Source organism: Mesoplodon mirus (genome assembly GCF_964341445.2).
Source record: "Mesoplodon mirus genome assembly, chromosome: 7".
Taxonomy (NCBI): Eukaryota; Metazoa; Chordata; class Mammalia; order Artiodactyla; family Ziphiidae; genus Mesoplodon; species Mesoplodon mirus.
Genome location: NC_138983.1, coordinates 130,795,741 through 130,812,902, shown reverse-complemented (window position 1 = coordinate 130,812,902; position 17,162 = coordinate 130,795,741). Strand labels below are relative to the sequence as shown.

Genomic DNA, 17,162 nt, shown 5'->3' with positions numbered 1-17,162 from the left:
ATGAGTTTAAGGGATCTAGGAAGAGGCTGAGGCAGGATCAGAACGTGGCTCTATCTGACTCTGGAATTAGGGGTTCTTCTCTGGTCAATATCAAGTTCCTCTTGAGTGATACAAAGACTTTCTGAATTGTCCCATCAATACAATGACAACCAGCAAGCTACATAAACCTTGGCATCCTTTCATGGTCAGGAGCAAGCCATCTGGGTTTTACATGTTTATTTTGGGCAAAATGACGCATTCTCTTTCTTCCAAAGGAAAACTGCTTTTTGGTCCTCAAAAAACTTTCCAAAAAAAAAAAACAAAACAAAACATTTTTGCTGATTTAAGCCTAAACAGATCCAAAGCACGATGATTCGTTTTCTTTGGATGTGCAGGCAGCCTGTACATATATCACAAAAGGGCAAAATGAGCTTGGGAAACTGTCAAGCAGAGAACAGCTGAGAACTAGCCACAAGGCTAACCATAGCTTGGTCTTTTGTCAGATCTGAGCATTAGCTATTAAGTTTCCTCAGTAAGTAAACCCTGCGAGGGTAGTAGCCAGTTGTGCCAATGAAAATCTGTGTTCATGTTCTCGGTATACATTTGCATACATGGCTTATTTTAAAACCTATTAGCTTAACATATCATTACTTCAGAAATGGGGTCTATGGCTTTTAGTAGTGTGGAACCCAGTTTGAACTGGAATTGTCCTCTCTCTGACCCAAATTCTTTCTCTATGCATCATTCCTGGCACACCTCCTCCATGGGTGGGTAGTGGTGAGGGATGGAGCCTCGCACGTGGGGCAGAGGAAGCGTTTTGGAGCTCGCACTTTCACTCCTGGGTGGGTTTTCACCTCTTCAGCCAGGATGGCTCAGAGAGATGCCCAACCAGAAGGGACCAGAGGCCCACGGTGCTGCCGGAGCCTCCTCTCATTTCCTTCAGCAGCAAGTGCCCCTCTGAGGGAAGGATCCCACTCTTAATGGACATTTATGAAATAATAATGACCACAGCAACGTCTGAGGACATGATAGGAGTCAAGACCACTCAGTGTAATATGAGATCGCTCTGGATCGACTGAGGACACGGTTTCTCTTTATTAAATCATCTAGGAACCACTTCAATGGAGCTGCTCATGGAATGGAATGAACTGATTACAATGGTGCCAGAGCTGTATGGAGAAGAGCCCGCAGCCAGGAAAGCACAGATGCCACAGGTACTTTACAAGGAATTAGGCAATACAATTAGGTGTGGTTTCCTTTTTTATAATTACAAACCCTTTTCACCAAATAAATATGCCTGAATCACATAGAAAAATGATACAACAGCTTTATAAATGAGAAAGAAACCAATACACCTCCCCCAAACAGCAGGCTTAAAATGGTCTCTGTGTAACCAAAATGCTTCAGGATGGTGTTCCCATCTTGCGTGGCAATCAAAGAAAGAACCAGTACATATTTCCCATTATACATACATATGTATCCTGTACAGAGTCCAAGAATAGTTGAGCAGCTGCAAAATTCCGATTTCTGTGTGAGTAATGACAGCTAAATGGTGCAGTGTAAAACATTTTTAAGAACTGATGGTATATTAAGTTTTGACTATTCATCATCATAATTTTAAGCTTACATACACTGAACAAAATAGTATATGTATTTAAAAATCAAGTGATTTCCTCTGCATTGAGGCGATTTTCCCCTTTCCCTTGAATTTTTGTTACAGCTAGTCACTTCCCTAGGAAAATTCAGTATGTTGCGGTATGAAAGAGAAGCAAATCCAAAGTGAATCCTATGTTTAAACATGAAAAGCATCTGCCATCACCTAACAAAATATCCCCCCATCACCTTAGTAAAGTGAATATTAACCTAAAATAGATATTAAATCGCTCTTTTCCCTACCCTCCTCCGCCTGATCTCATCCCTCATGGCGAGGCAGCAAGACTGGCGTCTCTGAGTTCTCACACGTGTGCAGGACTACAATTTAAATGCAAATAACACTGCGCCTCATTATCTGAGAAGTTGGTGCAGACGGGACAGTTGTGACTGTGCCTGCGAAAGTTAAAAGAGGCTCATCTGTATTCCAACACACGCGTGACTTAGAGTAAATTCAAAAGAGCAATTCATCACTGCTTTCAAATTAGACAGTGGAGCGGCAGAGTGCCTAGGTTACGAGGAATAGCTCCCTTACCACCCAGGGACGCCTTTCTACAAAGGCAACGACATAGGAACCTCTCTGCAGTTCTTCAGTCAGTCCCCAGTGACACTAGGTAATTGAAATAAGAGACTTGATTTAATAGGAACACAGCTAGTTGAGTGGAAAAGATACATTTATGGTAATGCTAAGCACAACTGGATGACAATCTATAGGCATTCCGAATTCCACTGACAGGAAAATGACCACAGCAGCCTAAAATGCAAGAAAAGTATCAACAATGATTTACCAAACTGACATCACTCCAGAAGATATTTTTTATTTTTTATTATTTTCATTTTTTGCAAAATTGTCTTTCAAATATAAGGTTACTTTAAAAGAATTCTTTGGTTAAAGTATAATTAAAATAAAAACTAGAGACTCCCCCAAGCCTTTCAATACAGGGTGAAAAATACCCCCCTCTTTCAGCCATCAGATGGCCATTTAATCAGCCATTCAGATTCTATGAATCTAAATGTAATGGAAAACACTGTATTCTGAACTCCTTGCTGGGGTGAAGCAATAAGCTCCTAGCTACCATTGCAGTGATGGAGAGGGAGCCTGGGAAAATGAAACCCCCAGCTTGTGCATTAAAATGTGCCAATTATTCTAGTCCACAAAGGAATAGATGTGGCATTTTAAAATCACTGAAACCAAAGTCTCTCTGTGAATAATACTGAGCCATCAGCGGGTTGATGTGGCACACTTGTGCAGGCAGCAGACTGTTTTGGACTTTCAATCCCAGATTAAATCCTTTAGTTAATTTTACCTCAGCTTATTTCAGATAACTTTCAACATTAAAAAAAAAAAATTTCCTCTCTACAGGAAACCATTTGCTTCTTCCAATCTGGCATTTCCTTCCTTTCTCCCTTGCTTCCCTCCCCCCTCCCTCCCTTCTATCTTCCTTCTTTCTCCTAGCCCCCCAAAACATTTGTTAACAAGCATCAGCCTCAGTTCAAAAAAAAAAACAGCCTGAACTTCCAGTTGTAATAGCAATTTAGAATTTTTAAATGGATGTGAAATCATGTAATACAGTTGTCTCTTCCTTTTATTACACATAGATTCAACACAATTTCCAAAGAATTTCTCAACTGGAGTCCAAGTTTAGTTTTTTAACTAGGTAAATGTGAAAAGAGAATTTCATGAGAATTCAGATCATTCAGGCCATTTTGATCAACAATCTGGATAAAGCAGAGGAATAAACTCTTTGACTCAAGGTTTTCCACCTAAATTATTCAGAAAATTATTTCAGATCTTTGCCGTCCTTTGCTCACACAGATGATGGCCTAAGGCTTTGTCCATATTGGACTAAGGATACTGGACCGTAGCCCAGCTACACCAACCTATCAGGTCATCAAAGGCTTAAGATCATGGAGAAGGAGAGAGGGGTAACCTGCTCTGGACTTTGTTCTATACAAGTACAGACCCTGTCCAGAACACACTGCTACAAATTTCAAGGAAATCGAATATGAGGTGTTCGAGCATTATTCTGAGCATTGAAAGTCCATGAAAATTTGTGGAGAATCTAATAATAAACATTATAGATCTGATTACAGTGGATTCACCTAATTACAGATAAAAGAATGACTGGCAGCAATATTGCACTGGCCATACTGTGACTTTTCTCTTAAAACCTTTAATATGAGTATTTCCCCCACTTTAAGATGAAAACTTTTATATTAATCAATCATGTCAGCACAGAGTTATTTCTAGACCCAAAAGCTGGATCAGTGTTTGTGCCATGCTGGAAGAAATCAAGATTTGTTTCTTAAAATATAAAATTCACGACATATTTCTCTAAGTGACTTAAAAAAAAAAAAACCTCAACAATAATCCTCTTGCGGATTAACATACATAGCCAGCATCCTTTCACTTCCTCTTCTTTTCAAGGATCATCAAATTCTAGTTTCAAATAGGAGCATAGATCTATTTTTATATCCCATATGTTTTCTCCTTTGGGTTTTGAAGCTTGTTTAATGCTACAATATATGCTGATGTGTTTTACATGAATGTTCTCTTTAAATGGCTGAGATTTCATTTTGCACATATATTCTACAGAGTGAACTATACCATGCCAGACCATTGTCTGCTGCCGTCAACGGTCAGCTAGTCACCCAATTAACTAGACATTGGTAACTGATGTTTTGGTTTGACTGTCATTTGTTTTTCTTTTAAATAAACTCCCTCTAAATTCAGGAAGCACGTGTGACGAGGTACCACAGGATGTGGCTCTCCCAACTTTCTTTCAGTAGCCCTACCTACCTCTTTTAAATTACCGCAGCAAAACAAGCAAACAAATAAAAACGACGGCACAAGGAGCAGTGCAGTCGTGACTGTCATCATTTGAGTTGGTCCCCTGACTTCATAACACATCTCTGGGTGTAACTGATGCATTTGTGGGTGTTCTGTTGTGGCTGACACGTACTGTAAGTGTACAGTGACCTGACCCTTGGTACGGTGGTAACGACGTCCATATTGCACAAGAATGAGCTTCTTGCTGACTCAAAGGATGTATTTCACATACATCTGAAAATGTCAACATCCTTAACCAGTTAACATGGTCTAGACTCTCGGGGCAAAGACAAGCAGATCACGGTGATTCAGAAGTCCTGTGGCTCGTTAGGCTGTGACACGAGTAACTCCTCTGATACATTTGGCAGGTTCGTTGCGCCCACAATGGAATACTTCACACATTTATCTTATCTTCCTCCTGAGTATCCAAAAGTGCTTTGGAGAGTAAAAATGCTGTCTCCCCATTTCACAGATAGATAGGAGCAAGGGGGTAGGACAGTAGCAAAAAGCCGTAGTAGTCAGCTTTTCTCTAGAGAAAATGTGATGTGGCGGTACCAGGGTGAAGGTTAGAGTCCTCCAGCAGATGGCCTGGGCCAGCAGCACTGGTGTGTGGGTCATACTGAGGGTAGAAATGGATGGGAAACCGCATGTTTTCTAATCACCTTAAAAGAATTCTGCAGCTTGGTTTTAACTGGAACATGGAGTTAAAAAGAAAAGAAAATCCCATCACTGGACTGGCAGCTTGGTGTCCCTCCAGCTGGATTTTCCTGCATCCTTCCCTCAGAGTGGGCTGGCAGCTCTCTTTGGGAGGACCCAGGCTCCTTAGTCAGCACAGATGGAAGGGAGGAAACATCCTCTGCTGTAGCAGGTGCCCCTGTATAGGAAGACAATTCTTGAAAGCCTTGTTAGCGAGGCAAGAGTCCAGGGAGAATGAATGTTTTCCCTGAATCAAGTCTTTCTCTCCTTGACATGGTCTCATCCTCAGAACGTGAACGCCTGAAAGGAAATATGCTGAATTATTCTGAGCTGTCCACTTAGGATGTGGTGCAGACTTTCCCACTGTTACTAAGTACACAAAATGACACTTCTCCCAAAGCCTTCCTCAAGTCTTTTCTTCTTGTTCGCTCATGCGGTTATTCTTGCAGCAGGGTCTCTCTCCAGTTGAAGCCCCCAGTTGGTCCATGGGTAAGAGGGAGGATTGGTGGGTCTGTCAGCTGCCAGATTCCAGTTTCTCCTAATTCTTCACAGGAACAAAACCCCAAGTAGGGGATCTGAAGTAAGATAGTAAAAAAGGGAAAAGAGAAAACAGAGGTTGAGTGCTTTAACTTTTACCTAGACGAAGGAAAATTCAAAGGAATGGATAAGGGCTTTGTAGGCAAGCATCCCCTCCAAAATATTGAAAATGAAATGGATAGAACTGATAAATTAGAAGGAAGAGTATTTACAATGCAAGAGGATTCTTCAGAAGGATGCATTAAACGGTGAGCTCTTCTAGTGCAATTATTTATAGATGGTTTCTATAGAGCACGGGAGGAAAAAAAGGAACTCATGTATACAGCTAAGGTGCTAGTTCATTCCTCATTGCAAGTCAAGCTGAAAATGCAGCTCCAACCTTTCTGAAATTATACTTGGACAATGGGAAAGATGATTCAAGTTTTAAGAATTTGTTTTATCCTGCTTTTTCTTTCATTTTTTGGCGTGTGTATCTAACATTCAGAGCTGAAGCTGTGCCCTTTCTAACTTCAGTAAGCATGGCGTTTCAAAACTTATTTGTGTGTGTGTCCAGAGTTGCATGTATGAACAAGACAAAAATCTCTGCCCTCAAGCAGCTTACAGACTAATGGGAAGGACAGACACATAAGTAAGTTTTAAAAAAAATGAGAAAAGAATTGCCATCAAGTTTGAACCAGGTTCTCTGGGGACAGTTACAGGAAGCATATAACTCAGCCTGGAGGGAAGTGTATGTGGGAGGGTGGCTGACGGGAAAACCTCTTCCACAGGCATGAGAAGGAAGAATCCAGATGTGTTGGTCAGCCTGGTGGGTTTTCTGTCTCGCTGCCTTGTTCCTGGGTTTGCCTTTCAGCCTGATCATTTTGAATCACTGCTTCCTTTGGCCTATCCACTAGGACCTCTCTTCCAGCTGAGCTGTCAGATGCTGTGTTTTGGCCCACATACCTCCTCTGTATCCGTTCCATGGTCTCACAGGGAAATCCAGACAATTTGCTTATGATTCTTAGCTACTTCTTAAATTTTAGCTCTTAGAAGCTAGAAGTAGCTTGAACACATCTTTTTCTCTTACCCAAGGCGTGATAAAGCACCTTAAACAGAGCCCCATTCAATACATCTTGGTTGACTAAACCAATAAATGTACCTTCCCAGCTCCAAAGAACTTCGCTATCAGCCAGCACTGAACCATTCTGAAACTCCAAGGCCCCACAGGCCCCTGAAATGCAAGCAGGAATTACCTTTCGGACCATTTGTACAAAGTCCTTGGAGTTCTGAGGTGACAGGCCCTGAAGCTGGCAGGTACACGCTTCAAGGGAAGATGCGTGGGCCACAATCAGGATGTTATTTCCTGGGGGCAAAAAAGCAAGGACTGAAAAGACTGTTTCTATAAAGACATATGTAAACCTTGTAAGTACTGAAGCCAAGTGTTCCAGGGAGAGGCAAACATTTTCAAGGAGACAATTCGGCCAAAAAGCAATATTTTGAAAATGCTTTGTATTGTTAAGGCAGCCTAATGTCATTAAAAACAAAAAACAAACAAACAAAAACAACAAAAAAACCCAACAGCAAACCTACTTTTAATCTTAAAGTAATTAGATTCACAGGAGGTAACAAATACATATTTTACATATGAAATATACATGTGTATATTTTATATATACTGTATATACATATTATATAATATGTATATACATATACACATATACATATATATATATGTATATACAATATGTATCTTGCATATATACTATACACACACGCACTCGGTAGGTCCCATGCACCCTTCACACAGCCCCTCTGATAGTAACATCTTGCCTAAGGTACACTATCAAAACTAGGAAATGAGCACTGGTATAATGCACGTAGCCTATTCAGATTTCGCCAGCTTTAGCCAAGTCTATCACATATGGAGCTTTTGGGAACCACCACCTCAATCAAGATACAAAAGTGTTCTATGTCTACAGGGCTCTCTGCTATTACTTCTAATATATTATAGTTTTTGATGTTGCCCTTGTAGAGCCGTGAGCACTTGAGACTTTCTGGCTGATGGAACATGCTGAATTTCTTTGCAGTGGGGATGGGTGGTACCGCAGGGGTGGTCATGAAGTGACTGGCTTACAAGTGATAACTGAAAGGTGGGAACCATCCACGATACTGTGGACCAGGGCTACCCACTGTTTACATTCTGGTGTATGTAAATCCAGCCTTTGCTCTATGAAGATAAATATTTTAACTTTTAGTGGGGGATGGGAATGTGCAGACTCTTTTGTAATCTGCCCTTTTTACTACAAATATTACAGTCCTACACATCATTAAATATTTGAGTTCAATGATTATAAAATTCAGGGGCAGACTTGAGTCGTACAGCACACGGCTCTTGGCTGGTGGTAGTAGTGACGGTAGGTGTATTTGTGTCGGTGTGTTTGTGTGTAGGTGTCCATGCTCCTGGATCAAATTATAGGCGAAACAGTGTTATGGTAAAGAATTTCTGGAAACTGTAATAGGGAACCTCCTTCAGAGAGTGGAAGATAAATAGCTGAAATGCAGAATTCTGTTACTTCATAGAGTAACTAAGTCTGATGTATTTCCATGGAATATCTACCATTTGAGGTACTCAAGAGAATAGTACAAATTTAACATGAAAGTATCTATAAGAGAGTCTGGAAATATTTTTCTTTCCTACTAAGCAAGTTTGTCAAAGCACGTTGAACCATCTTGAACAGCCAATTAACCATGGTGGAAAAATGATCACAGATTTAACTATGGAGTCCAAAATAATACCTACCTTTACTTTTACATTCACTTATTATTTCCTTTGTTACTTGGAAACTTCTACTGATATAGGTGTCATAGGATTCTGAAACCACTAATTTGCTGACTGGAATGTGAGGTCTGCAATAGAAAAATGAACAAAGGCGTTGAAAGCATTTTGATCCCAAGAGAAAGCAATTGACATTACTCTAAGTTTTATTTCAAGACCTTTCTAAAGTTCCCATATTTCTGTTTATCCATTTCCTCTTAGAAAGGATGGAGGCATAGGGGAGAGTATTTCAACTATGTAAAAGTGGGGTCCTAATATGCAGAAATAAAGGCCACGTGTGCATGCTGTCAAAGTGACCAGCTGAAAAATGAAACATTCAGTTCAGGTTTCCCTCGCAGGATAACTCATAGTGGTTTGACTAATTTTACTGACAGTCAGTCCCAGGTCACATAAATAAGAGGAAGCAAAGCAGAGGTTAGATCTCTTTATCTATTTAAATCACCAGAGATTTCCCAAGCCTCTAGTAGACTTGCACGTGATAAGCAGTAAGGATAAGTTTTACTTAATCTTTTTCCAGTTTTATTGGGATTTCACTGATGTATAACATGGTGTAAGTTTAAGGGTATACAATGTATTGATTTGATACATTTATACATTGCAAAATGATGACCACCATAGTCTTAGCTAACACCTCCATTATGTCACATTTTCTTTTTGGTGGTGAGAACATTTAAGCTTCACTCTCTCAGCAACTTTCAAGAATATAATACAGTATTGTTAACTATCATCACAATGCTGTACATTAGATCCCCAGAATGTATTCAGCTTTTAACTGTAAGTTTGTACCCCTTTGACCAGTCTCTCCCTACTTCCCCCTCCCCACGGTCCCATGGGTGTCCATGCTACTCTACTGTCCGTTTCTCTGAGCTTGGCTTTTTTAGATTCCACATATAAGTGATATTATATGGATATATCTCTGTGAGATCTTGTTTTCATTTCCTTTGGATATACCCCAGAAGTGGGATTGCTGGATCATATGGTAGTTCTATTTTTAATTTTTTGTGGACCCTCCACAGTGTTTCCATAGTGGTTGTACCAGTTTACATTCCCACCAACAGTGCACAAGGATCCCTTTTCTCAATAGAACTACCACATGACCCAGCAATCCCACTACTGGGCCTATACCCTGAGAAAACCATAATTCAAAAAGAGACATGCGGGCTTCCCTGGTGGTGCAGTGGCTAAGAATCTGCCTGCCAATGCAGGGAACATGGGTTCGAGCCCTGGTCCAGGAAGATCCCACATGCCACGGAGCAACTAAGCCCATGCGCCACAACTACTGAGCCTACATGCTGCAACTACTGAGCCTGCATGCTGCAACTACTGAAGCCTGTGTGCCTAGAGCCCGTGCTCTGCAACAAGAGAAGCCACCACAATGAGAAGCCCGTGCACCGTAACCAAGAGTAGCCCCCGCTCGCCGCAACTAGAGAAAGCCTGCACGCAGCAACAAAGACCCAACACAGCCAAAAAAAAAAGAGATCTTGCTGTGATTTATGTCAAAGAGTGTTCTGCCTATGTTCTTCTCTAAGAGTTTTATAGTGTCCGGCCTTACATTTAGGTCTTTGATCCATTTTGAGTTTATTTTTGTGCACAATTGACTTCTGTATGTTGATTTTGTATCCTGCAACTTTGCTGAATTTGTTGATTAGTTCTGACAGTTCTAGGATTTTCAGAGCCTTTAGGATTTCCTATATATAAGATCACGTCATCTGCAAACAAAGAGAGTTTCACTTCTTCTTTTCCAATTTGGATGACTTTTATTTATTTACCTTGCCTAATTGCTCTGGCGAGAACTTCCAGAACTATGTTGGATAGCAGTGCTGAGAGTGGCCATGCTTGTCTTGTTCCTAATCTTAGAGGAAAAGCTTTCAACCTTTCACCATTGAGTACGATGTTAGCGGTGAGCTTGCCATAAATTGCCTTTATTATGTTTAGATATGTTCCTTCTATACCCAATCTGTTGAACAATTTTTATCATGAAGAGGATGGTGTATATTGTCAAATGCGTTTTCTGCATCTACTGAGATGATCATATAATTTTTATCATCTTTTTCTACTAATGTGGTGTATCACATTTATTGATTTTTGTATGTTGCACCATCCTTGCAACCCAGGGATAAATCCCACTTAATTATGGTGTATGATCCTTTTGATGTGCTGTTGAATTTGGTTTGCTAATAGTTTGTTGAGAATATTGGCCTGTAGTTCTCTTTTCTTGTAGTATTTTTATCTGGCTTTGGTATCAGGGTAATGCTGGTCTCATAAAATGACATGGGGAGTTGTAAGGATAGGTGTTTAAAGGAGATATTAGGTCCATTGGATTTGTGAGCTAATAACGCCTCACCGGCCTTTCCTTTTCTTTCTTAGTTTGACCACAGACCACATACCTGGCAGTTGGAGAAGTCCAGGGAACATAAAGATGAAGAAAACCCAATTTCTACGTTTGAGTTCTGTGTGTGTGGTTGGGGTGAGTAAGCTATTGATGTAAATGATAATTATGACACAATGTACAAACGCATATAAGAGGATGGTCAAAGCAGGGCCCTCCGATCCTGGTGACCCTGAATGTCTTCAATCCCAGTCACTTCTGTCTGCTCCCACCTTCCTTTGCTATTTAGTTTTCTGGTCTATGAGGTGTTTACCTTGTTTTTGAGTACAACTGTGTCATATTTTCTTATTTTGTCTTTCATTGTTGGTATTTAGTGCATGGAGGTGCTAGTGAGTTCTCAAAGTGAATTCTCTTGGCTTCTGCATCAGAATACATTGCTGCTGCTGCTGCTAAGATTTACTGAGAGGTTCCCATGTGTCAGGCTCTGCGCAAAGCACCCTACTTACGTTCTTTGAACATAGCCCACCTAGCAACCCTTTTGCAAATTCTGAGTTTATGGATGACAAAACTAAGGCTTAGAAAGGCTACAGCTGACTTGCCTTTGCTTACATCATTAGCAACTCTTAGAGCCCGGATTTGAACCTGTGTCTGAGATGAGTACCTATAAAGTTATCCTTCACCCTGGATGGCTTCTGACAGTGCCCTCCTCAAAGCTGCCCTCTGTGCACTTGGGTTTACTGTCTGGAGAGGAAGCAGGCTGTTCCATTTGAAGGTAACTTGCCTTCATCTAAATAACATTCTCTCTGCAAGCATACTATTTCTCCTAGAAAACAACCTTCTGAATCTTACAACACCCCGGGTGATAGGGAGAAACGTGAATCCCCACTCGTTAGGGATGTGCCTCGGTGTTCTGGAGCAAACCCTTTCTTCCCATCCCTACTTCTCATCCAGTTCCATTACCATTTACATCACCTGGTTTCCCAGGACCCCTCCCCCAACACACACACATACACACTGTGACAAAAGGCCTCTTTGGTTCAGGGAGTCACTGCAAGGGTGAAACCACACTGTAATGTACAAGATTTGCGTAAGTGAAGAGTTGGTAGATGCTAGAATCCAGTTCCTCCTGATCAGTTCTTGCCTTGAAGTTGAACCTATGAATGGCTTCCATGTTTGAACGAGCCCTAAAGGGGATGGGACAGTCCAAGCTTTCTCACTCCTGTCAGCAGCATCCTGCTTCTAGCCGCACCTGCAGGACCCCTGTACTATTCTGGGACTCAGGTGGGCCTCCAACCACCAACTAGACCTGGCAACCAGAGCTCTGGGTACACAGGTAGTACCCTTGGGATAGTATTCTCCCGTGTATACTCTCCTCTCCCCAGCCTACTTTGGTCCAGACTGTAGAGCAGGCTTCTGCTCTGAGTCCCACACCAAAGTTTGATTTGTTGTCTCTCTAATACTCCAGATCCATGGCTCCCCCATCCCCTTTTCCCTACCTCCCCCAGTCAGGGTCCTGTTCTGAAGCCTCATGCCACTGGTGTGTATTTTGTTTTTTCTGCCTTGCTCCTTCCTGCCTAGCTCCACTGGGGCTGCTTTCTACACCCAGCCCTCAGGATGGGTCTTGTTGCCCGTGGCTGACGCTTGGATATTGGTCACCAGCCTAAATCCACCCTCCAGCCCCTCCTCCCTCCTGTTCAAGGCGACAGGGAGGGACCTATGAGCAGTGCTTGCTTGACTTATAATCCCCTGCCTGTCGGTTCTTGCCCCTCTGCACATCACCATGTTTCTTCAATCATTTGGGCACCACTACCTGCTTCAGAAGGCCTGCTCACTTGACATAATTAATTTCAGAGTGAATTTGACTCTAGGGGCTGTGCCTCTCACATGCTTGATGGGTGAATTTCACGACTGATTTATAGAATTAGAGGCTTAATCTCACCACTGCCCCCCAAGCCCCAACACAAAATGGTTGAATAGAACTTTGATTTGTTTGTAGAGGAAAAGGAAATCTGGAATATGAACCGTGTCCTGACCCCCAGGTTCCTGGCATTCATCCTTCTGTTCATACTACTGGTGGGGTATGTGCCTGTGTGTGCATTGAAGGCTCAGGTAGAATGATTCTGGGGACCTTTGTAAATAGCTTGGGAAGAATTGCAGGATGCACTTAAAGAGGAATCTGAAGGCATAGTTGGCCTGGGTGGGGCTGGGTGGTAGGTGAGCAAAGTCATTCTACCAATGTTGGCAGTAACTTGTTCTCTTTCCAGGGCAGAGGGATGATGGCTGTTGGCATGGGGACAATCATTTATTGCTGCTTCCCAAGGAACAGAAAAACAGTGGCCATAGAGTAGATAGGACAAAATGTGAATTATTTCAGTAGGGGATCTGATTGATTGATTTAATCTTATTTTTGAGGAATGCTCATCCCTTTAAGGCAAGAAGTAGCACACATTAATTAATGGGGTTACCTGAGGTCTTATTTACAGAGGCAAAAATGAGTATGGAAGAAAAGGTATTCTCTCCTACCTTAGGCAGAAACTCACATTGCTTCATTTGAGGTTTGGGTAGGTATTTGAAATGGAAAGTTTTGCTTATATTGGTCACTTGTTCCAAACTCTGTTATAAGAAATGCATTTAATTCCCCACTGTAAGGGTTGTGAATATCTGTCCTTCTTCAAAGACATTTTACAAGTGTCTGGGTGGATTTTTTTTTTTTTTAACTCTCAACCTAAAACTTTATTGCACACTGACAAGATAATCAGATTGCACACTGACAAGATAATCAGATATATTTTAAACACTTAAGAGGAACAACTAACAAAAATATTTAAACCAAATACAGGGGTTAGAGAGAAAAATATCATCGCTTACTAAAAATATTTAAAATAAATATTGCTATAAAGAACACAAAAAGCATTTTTTTATCATGTCACTAAGAAACTCTGAGTGGATTTTTGATGGTTAATGTAACTATGTTACAATCTACAGACACTTCTTTCTAATAATAGTCTAATGGAAAAAGCAGAGGACTGCTATAAAGCAGATTACACAGTGTTTGGCACACAGAAAATGATCAATAAAGGTTAGTTATTATTATTGTCAGATGTGTCCACTACATGTATAACTTTCAGCAGGCCACAGAACTCTCTCATATACGAAAGTGGCTTGCCTCCATCCTGGGGTTATAGCAATAATGAATGAAGATAATTAAAAATACTTTGAAAAATCGAAAGCGACAATCCAAGGCAAGACACCGTCATTTCCCTTATTTCCCAACAGGCTTCTGAACTGCTTTATCATTAGCTGGTGTGTGCTCCTGGCATGCGAAGTGGTTTTATTATTCACTGAAATCAATGTAGTAAAGTCAGAAAACCCTAGTGCATGTGACAGGAGACATACTCCACACCAATGCCCAATACAAGGGAATGCTGCCCAGTTTTTTTTTTTAAATCATAGCTTGACTTCCACCAATATGGACAGCTGGCTGTGGGCTACATCTGGTCCTTCATCTCCTTAATTAGCCTGGCCTGGGGGAGAAGGGTACTTCCACATTGGCCTCAGGAAACAGCGGTTTCAGAGGGTTACCTGTAGGTTGTATCAACACTCAGGTTGGCTGCAGCTAACTCTGATGGAGGTATCCACGCAGGTAATGTGTTCCCAGCAACCCATTTTGTCCACTCAAACAAACCAGGCTCTACGCGGATCTTCAAGTGATTTTCTTGTTGTAAACCTTAGAGGGAAAATAAAATGAAGATGAAGGAAGTATTACTATGTTCTCAGTGGAAAAGTAAATTAGAGGCCAAATTGTTACAAAAATGCTCATAAAACTTCTATTCTCTTTCCTATCAGATGCTATATATAGCTTAAGGAAGGTAAAAAGCATGCAGGTTTGGACAAGGGTTTTTAATTTTTGTGTTATAAATACGTGAGTTTAATATTCTGGCCACATCACCAGGATGTATGCTGGCTTTAAATGGTATCTGATTAAAGAAAAAGTCATTATCCATATAATTTATTACAGTTCTGTGACTACTATAATTCCTCTTTCTAAAGTAAGTTCCAAGATGTTCTTACCAAGAAACTTCAGAAATTCTTAGCATCCACTATTTTACAATAGCTTACATTATATTTGTGTGTCATATAGATTGTTCATTTTCTCTACTAGAAAATCCAGTGTTGAATATTTACCAATGCCAGTGCACAAGTCCTGTGTTTTGTGATTGTGTAATTGTCCTCAGAGTGGGAACTGTCCCTGTTTAACTCTTTGTATTGCATTTAGCCCAGTTTTTCCTTGCAAATGTGACAGATAACACGTTTGAATACATAGATGCATTCTGGCTTACTTAAGGTTAACGAATAGAAGTCTCAAATGTAGTGTAATTTCCTTGTTGGCTCAGCTTTTTCTGGCTTGTTTGTTTGGTGTAAGTAAACAGTCAACCCTGTTTCTTCTAGTTTTCCTTCCAGTGAAATGAAAATGGAGATTCCTGTAACACAAGCCTCCACGGATTTTAGGGTAAAAGCTGAATATCTTTATAACAATGGTACTTTTGAACTTATTCCAATTAACTAAAGAAACAAGGGTGACTAAGATTTACAGACACCTAGGAGCACCGTTCCCTGTTGTAAAGAGGCAAACAGGGCCTCCCTGGTGGCGCGGTGGTTGAGAGTCCGCCTGCCGATGCAGGGGATACGGGTTCGTGCCCCGGTCTGGGAGGATCCCATATGCCGCGGAGCGGCTGGGCCCGTGAGCCATGGCCGCTGGGCCTGCGCGTCCGGAGCCTGTGCTCCGCAACGGGAGAGGCCACAACAGTGAGAGGCCCGCATACCGCAAAAAGAAAAAAAAAAAAAAAAAAAAAAAAAAGAGGCAAACAGAGCAGAGTGGGAGGAAACAAAAAAAAAAAAAACAGAAAAGGATCACGCTCTGTAGGCTCTAAATTACTGCCAGAGAACAATATATTACAAGCCTCTAATTCATCGAAGAGAACTTTACATTTTCAAGAAAAACATTATTTGTATATTCTCTTGATCTCACTTCTGCTGCCAGAGTATGACTTTTGCAAAGTCATGTTCCAAAAGAATCATTGCTAAACATTTCAAATTCAAAGCTTTCAACTGGTTAATGTCCCCTGAGTAGGATAATTTGTGTCAGGTTGCCTGGAGATGGAGGGATGGACTAGCTGACCTTTATCCAGTCTCACCTTTCAAGATGTTGTACGCAGTCTGGACACAGCGCAGGGACGGGGAGCAGTAGACATGGTCAATGATGGTGTTGCTCTCTAATAAGGCTTCACCTGCAAAGGAAACCAGAGAAGAATCCATCTGATGATTTACGAAGCCTCAACTTGACTGTCAGCGTTGGAGAGGGTGCCAGACAGACCCTGCAAACCTCTTTCCAGGTGGGCGTTCACATAGGGCCAGCAGTTTCGGTCTCATTTTCAACAACTCTCCTGACCAGTGTTTCTGTGAAAGACCAAGGGACACACCCTTCTTGTCTATTTTCTTTCTGTCTCTCTGGTCCTAACAAGCAGTAAAATGCCCGTTTTTCTCTCATGGATGAAGTCTGAATGCCTTAACATGGTGGTCAAGGTCTTCCATGAACTTGTCTGTCTCCATCCCGCCAGCCTTGTCTCTAGCCTTGCTCACAGTTGATGCTCTAGAAACAAGATGGCTTGTTTCCTCTGCACTCTGGACGCTGCTTCTCATGTCTATGACTTGATGTTGATCCTCCCACTGAGATGCTGTCCCACCTTCCTGCTAACTTCTACTCTATTCTCCTCTTATGTTTTCTTTTGTGCTCCCATGATACTTTGTACATAGTTCCATTCTTGAGTAACAAGAATACTCTATATTATTTATCCACTTATAAGCTTTGCTGAGGGTGGGGACTCACGCTTAGGTCCCCAATACCTAGCATGGTGCCTTGCACAAGGTAAGTGATCGATTGACGTGTGTTAAATGATTGAACAGGACAAGGCTGCTGGCTCTGCGTGGCAGGTATGGACTAGACCTGCAAAGAACTGAGCATCTTGGAGGCTGGTTGGCCTCTATATTTGCAGCCACCCCTGGGTTGCCTTCTCCTCATCCTTGCGCTAGAAGCCGACCTGTCTGCCGCACCAAGCCTGACCTTGCCCCATCACTGGACCATCTGCCCCTTGACAGGGATCACACCTTGTTCACTTTGGCAAACCAACCCAGTGCCCTGAACCTAAGGCTTACATAATAAATCCCTTTTGAATTGAGGAAATACAGTACTTGTAGGAAAGCCCCAGGCAGCATTCTGGCATACCCACTGGAGACAGTCTTTGGAAGAAGTAGCCAGGAAAGGCTGT

General features: G+C 41.6%; 1 protein-coding gene across 2 annotated transcripts in view; it reads right to left on the bottom strand.

Annotated features, from left to right (window-relative positions):
* Positions 1 to 1,028: 1,028 nt before the first annotated feature.
* Positions 1,029 to 17,162, bottom strand: part of UBASH3B (ubiquitin associated and SH3 domain containing B) — a 141,577-nt gene continuing 125,443 nt past the window's right edge. For both annotated transcript variants that reach the window (XM_082627730.1, XM_082627729.1), the window contains exons 10-14: positions 16,032 to 16,124; positions 14,419 to 14,563; positions 8,472 to 8,578; positions 6,925 to 7,034; positions 1,029 to 5,730 (exon numbers count right to left, since the gene is read on the bottom strand). In XM_082627730.1, coding sequence (XP_082483856.1) covers positions 5,593 to 5,730; positions 6,925 to 7,034; positions 8,472 to 8,578; positions 14,419 to 14,563; positions 16,032 to 16,124 — 593 coding nt within the window. In that variant the 3' untranslated portion in view covers positions 1,029 to 5,592. The remainder of the gene's footprint in view (positions 5,731 to 6,924; positions 7,035 to 8,471; positions 8,579 to 14,418; positions 14,564 to 16,031; positions 16,125 to 17,162) is intronic.